Consider the following 8,483-nt stretch of genomic DNA (forward strand, 5'->3'; position numbering starts at 1 on the left):
GGGGTCTCCTGGTTCCTCCTGGTCACCGTTGTCCCTTCCATCTTCCCTTCCCTTTGGGGCTGAGTTGGACCAGGAGCTCTTTGTCCTCCTCCTGTCGTGAGGGGCCCAAAACTGGACCCAGGCCTCCAGGTGGGGCCTCACCAGTGCCCAGTCCAGGGGGACGGTCACTGCCCCAGTCCTGCTGGCCACACTACAGCTGATACTGGCCAGGATCCTTGGAGGAGCTCACCCCTGAACATCAAGCAGTTGCCTTTGAAGACCTGCGCAGGAGAACTTGGCCAAGAGTGACTTCACCCCCTCAAACGGGTTTGCTGTGAGAAGAGACCAGAGCAAACCGGGGGTTTGAGCCAGTGCCACCTTCTGCTGCCTTCTGTCCCCCACCCACCCACGAGCTGGAAGAGAAAGAAAACCCAAGGAAACCCATTTTGGAAACACCCTTCCCTCCAGGACCTTATCCCAAAGGATTCTTCCAAGCACAGCTTTGAAGAACTCAAATTGCTCTCCTGACCTTGCTTGTCACCCCCCTTCTCCTCAGCATCCCAAGCTCCACCATCCCATGGTCACCGCAGCCCAGGGGGACCTTCACATCCCGTCCATGGTGTAGACGAGCACCCGCGGTGGACAAGTATCTCCACCTTAATTGAGTTGTGAGTGTAGACCCCCCCCCAGAGAACTCACAACACCCCCAGCACATGGAGGTCTCTGCTGGTTGTGTTCCCAAAGCACATCCTGGAATCGTTTTTAGTAATTAGCGTTGAAAGGCCTTATGGATATTCCCATGGAGAACGAGGGCTCCATCCTTGGATCTATCAAGCGTGAGCTCATGAAAATCACCTCTAATGGAGAGGTACAAGTGTTGGATCGTTCTCAAGGTGGCACATCCAGCAGGAGGACCTGGAGGAAGGTACTAATCTGCCCATTTGGAGAAGCTCAGCCAATTTGGCAGGAGAGAGACAATTCTTAAGTGTCTGAAGATCAACCACCTTCAAATTCAACCAGGGCGAGTGCAGGGTGCTGCACCTGGGGAGGAATAACCCCCTGCACCAGGACAGGTTGGGGGTGACCTGCTGGAGAGCAGCTCTGAGGAGAAAGACCTGGGAGTCCTGGTGGACAACAGGATGACCATGAGCCAGCAATGGGCCCTGGTGGCCAAGAAGGGCAATGGCATCCTGGGGGGCATCAGGAAGAGTGTGAGCAGCAGGTGGAGGGAGGTCATCCTGCCCCTCTGCTCTGCCCTGGGGAGGCCCCATCTGGAGCACTGGGACCAGTTCTGGGCTCCCCAGTTCAAGATGAACAGGGAACTCCTGGAGAGAGTACAGCAGAGGACCGCAAAGATGATGAGGGACCTGGAGCATCTCTCTGATGAGGAGAGGCTGAGGGACTGGAGAAGGGGAGACCTGATCAACACCTATAAATACTTAAAAGGTGGGTGTCAAGAGGATGGGGCCGGTCTTTTTTCAGTGGTGCCCAGTGACAGGACAAGAGGAAACAGGCACAAACTTGAATATTAGAAGTTCCACCTCCTCCATGAGGAGGAACTTCTTTCCTGTGAGGGTGACAGAGCCCTGGAAGATGCTGCCCAGTGAGGCGGTGGAGTCTCCTTCTCTGGAGACATTCAAAACCCCCCTGGACACGTTCCTGTGGGACCTGCTCTGGGTGGACCTGCTCTGGCAGGGGGTTGGAGGAGATGATCTCCAGAGGTCCCTTCCAACCCCATGTGAGTCTGTGATTTCCCTGCCAGGATGGAGAGCTGGGGCTCCAGCAGCTCCTGGGAGTTGGGTTTTCTGCCTTGGCTGGTGGAGCCCAGGGTGCAGGGCTCGGCTGGAGGAGTTGGGCTGGAGGGAAATGGGAAGGTCTCTTTGTGGCTGATGTGGTGTTTCCTGGGGATGGTCCATTTGTCCCTATGTGTGTGTGTCCCTCCCAGAGCCCTGTCGCAACTGTGGTTTTGGGTCTCTGTGGTGTCCTTGTGGGGTGGTGTTGGTGCAGAGAGCCTGCCTTGAGGCACCAAAGCTTGGCCACTTGCTGCTCCTCTGCCAGGCTTTTTTGTGGGAGACGTGGGGTCATTTGGCATCAGGGCTCTCTGGATTCTGCAGATGTTGGGATGGGTTTGGTGGCGTGAGGAGCACATGCCCAGCCCCATAGCCCCCTGAGCACCCTGTGATGTGTCTGGCATGGGGTTGGGTCATGGCTTTTGAGCTGGGTCCATCCCTAACTCAGGGCAACCCCGGGCTCTTCCCCCAGCCTTGGGCTCTGTCCCTCTCCTCTCTCTGGAGGCTTACGAGGATGGAGGCATCCGGGTGGTGTGTCGATCGGCCGGCTGGTACCCGTCACCACAGGTGCTGTGGAGGGATGGCGAGGGGCAGCATCCCCCCTCTGTCTCCCTGAGACGTTCCCGCGATGAGAGGGGCCTCTTTGAGATCCAAGATGTCATCGTTGTGAGCGGGAAGGGAGAGGGGAACGTGTCGTGCGTGGTGAGGAACAGCCGCCTGGAGCAGGAGCAGGCGTCGTCCCTGCACATCTCAGGTACAGGATGGCAGCAGGGCTGGGGTTGGCCACGCTGCTTGGGGGGGTTTTGTTCTCTGGAGGCAGGATAAACATGCCGGGAGTGCAGGAAGGAAAGGGGGGTGTAAAAGGAGGCGTTTTCTCAATGTTTTTTTGTTTCTCAGCTCCCTTTTTCCACAATGCTCGTCCCTGGATGGCAGCTCTGGGTGTCTTCCTCCTGCTTTCCGTGGTGTCAGCTGTCCTCAGTGCTTACTTCTTCCGAAGGAAAGGTGAGTTTGCATCACCACGATGTTTTGCCTTCATTATGGAAGCTCTTTGTGCAAAGGGAGGATGGGGAGAAGGACATGGGCTGTGGATGGGAGGAGAGGGAGCATGGGCAGAGCATCTGGCTTGTGGGAAGGTCCAAGAAGCCCTGGGGAGATGGTGCCAGGGATGAAGCAGCTGCTCTCCTGACCTCCTCTTCCTCTGCCTTTGCTTTCCAGTGGTGCAGTCCAGAGCACTGGGTGAGTCCTTCTGGCCCCTGCCACCAGCAAAGCCTCCCTCTGGGAGGGATGTGGATTTGCATGTTTCTTGCTGTTTCTCTGGTCATTGATGTGTGTTGCTGGAGCCCAGAAGGGACCTAGAGAGCCCTGGGGTTGGGAACTGAGCCCAGGAGGTGTCCTGGGTCATGGGAAGAAGCAGGGACCAGTACTGACTGAGCTTAAATCAGGCTGAACCTTAAATCTCTGCTGAAGTCAGGCGTAACTGCAGAGTGCGTGGATGGTCTGGGGTGGGGATCGGAGGGCAGGATCCCCTGCTGTGAGCCAAGGGGCCTTTTCCCATTTCCCAAAGAGAAGGAATTTGGGCTCAGCCCGTACTCTGCCTGCTCACACCATGGGGTGAGAAGCTGTCCCCTCTCATCACTCATTGATTTTGTTGTTTGTTTTCCAGCAAAACGAGATGCAGAACTGGGTGAGTCTCCTTGAGCTCCTTCTGGCTCAGTGTCCTCTCTTGGGTGCTCTGGGCTCGGCCACTTCCCCCCTTGCCTGTCCTCTCCATCCCTGCATCCCCTGGGTCCATGGAAAACTCAGGGGCAGGTGCCTTGGGGGGTGGGTGGCTTGGTGACACCAGAGTAGAGATGGACACTCTGCCCTCTCCAGAGTCTCTGGGGAGAGTTTGTGGGAATTGATCAGGCTGGAGGAAGCCATCCTAGGGACCCAGGGAGTGTTTTCCCACTCCCCAAGAAAGGAGGAGTTTGGGGTTTCCCCATCTCTGCTTACTCCTTCTTGAGTACTTTTGTGATTAGAAGCTGTCCTCTCTGACCAAATATCGCTTTTGCTTTCCAGAGGAACAAGCTGCACTCTTGGGTGAGTCTCTGTGAGCTCCTCCGGGCTCCATGTTCTCCTCCTGGCCCTCTATGCTTACCCTTTCCCACCTTGCCCGTCCTCTCCACCCCTGCATTCCCTGGGTCTGGGTAAACAACGAGGGGATGTGCCTGGTGGGGTGAGCAGCTTGGGGACACCATACCAAGCTGGACCCTCTCCCCTGGCCAGAGTCCTTGGGGACCAGCCATGGGACATGACCAGGCTGAAGGGAGGCATTCACAAGCTTTGGGGGTCTGTTCCCATTCTCCAAAGAGAAGGAGTTTGGGCTCAGCCTGAGCTCTGCCTGTTCATGCCGTGGGGGGAGAAGCTGTCCTCTCTGATCAGTCATTGATTTTGTTTTTCACTTTTCAGGGAAACAAGATGGAGAACTGAGTGAGTCTCTGTGAGCTCCCCTGGCTCAGTGTTGTATCCCGGGTGCTCTGGGCTCGGCCCCTTTCCCTCCTGCCCCTCCCCTCCATCCCTGCAGCCCCTGGGTCTGCTGGGCAAACCCTGAGGGGAGGTGCCTGGGAGGATGGACAACTCAGGGACACCAGAGCAGAGATGGTCCCTCTTCCCTCACCAGAGTTTCTGGGGAGAGTTTGTGGGACTTGCCCAGGTTGGAGGGAGCCATTCAAAGGGTTTGGGGGGCTGTTCTCCCACTCTTAAAAGGAGGAGTTTTGCCTCTGCCCACTGTTGTAGTTGCAGGTGTGTGTTGAGAAGATCTCCTCTCTCATCACTCATTGCTTCAATTTTTCCTTTCCAGAGCAACGAAATGCAGAACTGGGTGAGTCTCCATGAGCTCTTCCTGACTTGATGTCCTCTCCTGTGGGATTTGTATTCGGCCCCTTACCCTCCTGCCCATCCTCTCCATCCCTGCATCCCCTGGGTATGGGCAAATTCCGAGGAGAGGTGCCTGGGGTGGGGTGGGTAACTCGGGGACACCAGACAAGGGATGGACCCTCTCCCCTGCCCAGAGTCCCTGAGCACCAGCCATGGGACATGACCACGCTGGAGGGAGCCATTCCTTGGGACCCAGGGAGTGTTTTCCCACTCCCTAAAAAGGAGGAATTTAGGGTTTCCCCAGCTCTGTTTATCTTTCCTGAGTAATTATGGGGTGAGAAGCTGTCTTTTCTGACCAAATATTGCTATTGCTTTCCAGAGAAACAAGCTGCACTGCTGAGTGAGTAACCATGATCTCCTCCTGGCTCGATGTTCTCTCCTGGGCCCTCTATGTTCGGCCCCTTTCCCCCTTGCCCTCCTCTCTATCCCTGCATCCCCTGGATCCAGGGAAACTGCAAGGGGATGTGCCCAGGGGGATGGGCAGCTTGGGATCTCCAGACCAGGGATGGGACCTTTGCCCTTCCCAGAGCCACTGGGGACGGGCCATGTCATGTGACCTGCTCTTATCTCTCCTTGTAGCTTGGAGAAAGTTTCTGCTTCCTGAGAATCCAGGTAATGTGTATTTTTTTTAATTTATTTTATGTTCATTTATGGGTGGTTCTTTTCCCTTTCCCTCTGTGTGAGGTGTAACTGGGCTGTCCAGCGAAGGGACTGGCCATGCCCGGATGTGTTGGTGACTCAGATCCCCCTGGACCATGGCACTGGGCTGGATCTCACCCCTGTTTTCTTGCCATTCCACCCCATTCTGAATTACACCGTGGTGCCCCAGAGGTGCCATCTCCTCCTGAGATCCCTTCCACTACCCAGAACAGCTCCTCTCCCCATCCTGCTACTCCCTTGGGGCTGCAGCTGCGCCGGTGCCTCTTCCCATGGGACAGAGCTTGGCCATGGCTGTGGTGGGGCCATCCCCATAGTGGAGATGGAGAAGAGGAAAGAAGATGCCCAGTCTCCTGCCTCGCTGGGTACATCCTGGCCCCGAGGTAGGGGGTGAAACCTGCCCAGCACTGAGCTCTGATGCTCCTGCTCCTCCTGTCCCCTGCAGATATGGTGACCCTGGATCCAAACACGGCTCATCCAGAGCTTGTCCTGTCGAAGGATTTGAGAAGTGTGAAGCATGGACCCGCACGCGAGAACCTGCCCGACACCCCCGAGAGATTTAGTTCTTGGCGCTGTGTGCTGGGCCAGGAGAGGTTCCTGGAGGGGAGGCACTGCTGGGAGGTGGAGGTGAAGGAGGAAGTGGGAGGTGATTCATGGTGGGGTGTTGGGGTGGCCAGTGAGTCTGTGCAGAGGAAGAGGGGATTGGATCTGAGGCCTAAAGAAGGGATCTGGGCAGTTGACAGGTATGCAGGGCAGTTCAGGGCTCTCACCTCTCCTCGCACCATCCTGTCCCTGTCCCCAGTCCCCAGGAGGATCTGTGTCTGTCTGGACTGCACACAGGGGCTGGTGACTTTCCTCAACGCTGACACTGCGGGCGAGATCTTCACTTTCACATCAGCCATGTTTAATGGGAAGGCCCTGTGCCCCTGGTTTTTGCTGGAGACAGAGGAAACCCAGCTGTGCCTTGGGGGCTAAACCTTGCTAAACCTTCAGCCCCACTTTCATCCTCAACACAAACTCCTGCGGAGCCTGTCCTTCTCCAGAAACTCCCCACTCTCCTCTCCTGGACCCTGTAGGAGATGTCCCTCCCTGCCCTGCCCCAGAGTGGGAGTGAGATCAGGGGCTGCTGTGGGATCTCCCCCGGTGCTGGGAGGCTCCGAGCAGGAGGGGGTGTCCTTGTTTCAGCTTTGATGGAGTTAATTTTATTTCTAGTATGGGCTGCATTTTGGATTTAGTGTGAGAATGACGTTGGTCACACATGATTATATACGCGGCTGAGAAATGTTCACATCAGTTAAAGGCTTTTCCAGCTTCCCCTCGCAGCCGAGAGGGAGCACGGCCAGGATGAGGCAACCAAAGGGATATTCCACCCCACAGACATCCTGCTGGGCATAGAAATAGGGGCTTCCTGGGGCTGGGACCCTCCATCACTGCTGGGGAGGAGCTGGGTAATCAGTCCTCAGGTACTGAGGGCAACTGGTGGTGTATCACTTTATTTTGTATATTTTTTTACAATTAATAATGTTATTTTCCTCTCCTGTAACTGTTGTCTTTAACTGTTTACTTCATTCCAACCCACAAAGTGACTTCCCATCCTTTTCTCCCTCTTCTCCCCTCCCTACTGAGGGAGAGGCGGGAAGTGAGGGAGCTGCTGGCTGGGGTTAAACCATGCTGGGGGGCAAGGGACCTCTTGGACCATCATAGCCCTGCCTTGGTCCCTCTTGGAACCCTTTGAGCCCTCTTGGATCACCAGGGAACCTCTTGGAAGCCCCTTGGAAACCCTTAGAACCCCTTGGGCCCCCTTAGAGCACCTTGGATCCCCTTGGAGCTGTGCTGGAACACCCTTGAACACATCTGACTGCCTTAGTCCCCTTGGAATTCCTTGGATCCCCTCAGATCCCCCTCCAATCCTCTCAGATCCCCTGGAGCCCCTTGCAACCCCTTGGATCCCCTGGGCTCTGCCCAGCGTCTACTCACCAGGAGCATCCCTCTGTGCGCCAAATGACCCTTTTCTAAAGAAAACTGCTTTTTCTCTACCCAATTCCCTTCCCATTGGGCACTGGGTGAAGCCGCCTGTGCCTTTTTCTTTATTTTGAGCATTTTTGGCTCTGTGTGTGACAGCATCTTTGTCCGGGAGCAGCTTTAGGTGCAGGAGAAGAGGAATTCTGAGAGTGGAAGGAATTCCCAGCCTGGGGCTATTTTACAGTGATATTTTGTGTTATTGACAGTCACTGCTGTGGGGACCGGGGATGGCCCTGGGCCGGGGACTGGGCATGGCTGAGCCCAGTGGGACATGGGAAGGGGCAGGGGGATGCTCAGGAAGGTGCTGGGACTGCGGGAACGGAGAACAAAGCCCAGATGGGACATCCCCGACTCCTGGGGCTGGTTCCCATGACTGGAGCAGGTTCTGGTGATCGGATCCACTTCTGGTGATGCTATTGTGCAGGTAATGGGGGGAGAATGCCTGGGGCTTGCTCTGGGACCCTCTCGCGCTGCACTGGCCCAGGAGGTTACAAACCCTTTTTACCTCTCATTCTCTTTAGTCCCCTGCCTCCGGGGCTGAGTAGTGGTCCCCAACACCCCTCGGGGCTCACCCTGGTCCCCCTCCCCACATCTGGGCATGACTCCAGGGACCCCTATGGGGACCTGGGTATCACACCCCCCTGGCACCGACCCCTATGGGAGCTATGGACACAGCCCCACCTTGAACCCTCCTGCACCCCTTATTTTGCACATAGGCTCCCTATGCAGAAGGTGGGACATTGGGGACAGCAGGGGACATGTCCGCCCCAGACACCTGAGGTCCTCATGGTGACAGGGCACAGCTGGGGTGTCCCGACACTCAAAGCCCCTGCCCCCAACCCCATCTTGTCCCTTCGTTCCTGGCTGCCCACAATCTCCTGGCTGTTGTGGGGCTGCAGGGACACTGCTGGGCTCCTCCCCCATGTCCAAAAAGCACAACCAACCTCTCATCACAATGTCCTCACCCCCAAATGCAGGTCTTTTTCCTTCCTCAGTTCTATTTTTTCCTACCAGAAACCCAGAAGAAGGGATTCAGGGTAAATTTCAAGTTGAGGCCAAAATGGCCCATGATGGTGACAGGTGCTCTCCCCCCACCTCTCACTCCCCGGAGAGGAGGAG

The 8,483-nt window shown here is 56.2% G+C and overlaps 1 protein-coding gene across 1 annotated transcript; it reads left to right on the forward strand.

Moving 5' to 3' along the window:
• The first annotated feature begins 2,190 nt into the window (after positions 1 to 2,190).
• On the forward strand, positions 2,191 to 6,317 carry LOC106896956 (butyrophilin subfamily 1 member A1-like). The gene is made up of 9 exons (XM_014957302.1): positions 2,191 to 2,523; positions 2,667 to 2,771; positions 2,985 to 3,005; positions 3,433 to 3,453; positions 3,828 to 3,848; positions 4,218 to 4,629; positions 5,005 to 5,025; positions 5,265 to 5,297; positions 5,788 to 6,317. The coding sequence occupies exon 9, from the start codon at positions 5,790 to 5,792 to the stop codon at positions 6,315 to 6,317; it is 528 nt and encodes a 175-aa protein (XP_014812788.1). The 5' UTR covers positions 2,191 to 2,523; positions 2,667 to 2,771; positions 2,985 to 3,005; positions 3,433 to 3,453; positions 3,828 to 3,848; positions 4,218 to 4,629; positions 5,005 to 5,025; positions 5,265 to 5,297; positions 5,788 to 5,789.
• Positions 6,318 to 8,483: the final 2,166 nt, after the last annotated feature.

This window comes from Calidris pugnax, unplaced genomic scaffold (genome assembly GCF_001431845.1).
Source record: "Calidris pugnax isolate Ruff unplaced genomic scaffold, ASM143184v1 scaffold363, whole genome shotgun sequence".
NCBI classification, from domain to species: Eukaryota; Metazoa; Chordata; class Aves; order Charadriiformes; family Scolopacidae; genus Calidris; species Calidris pugnax.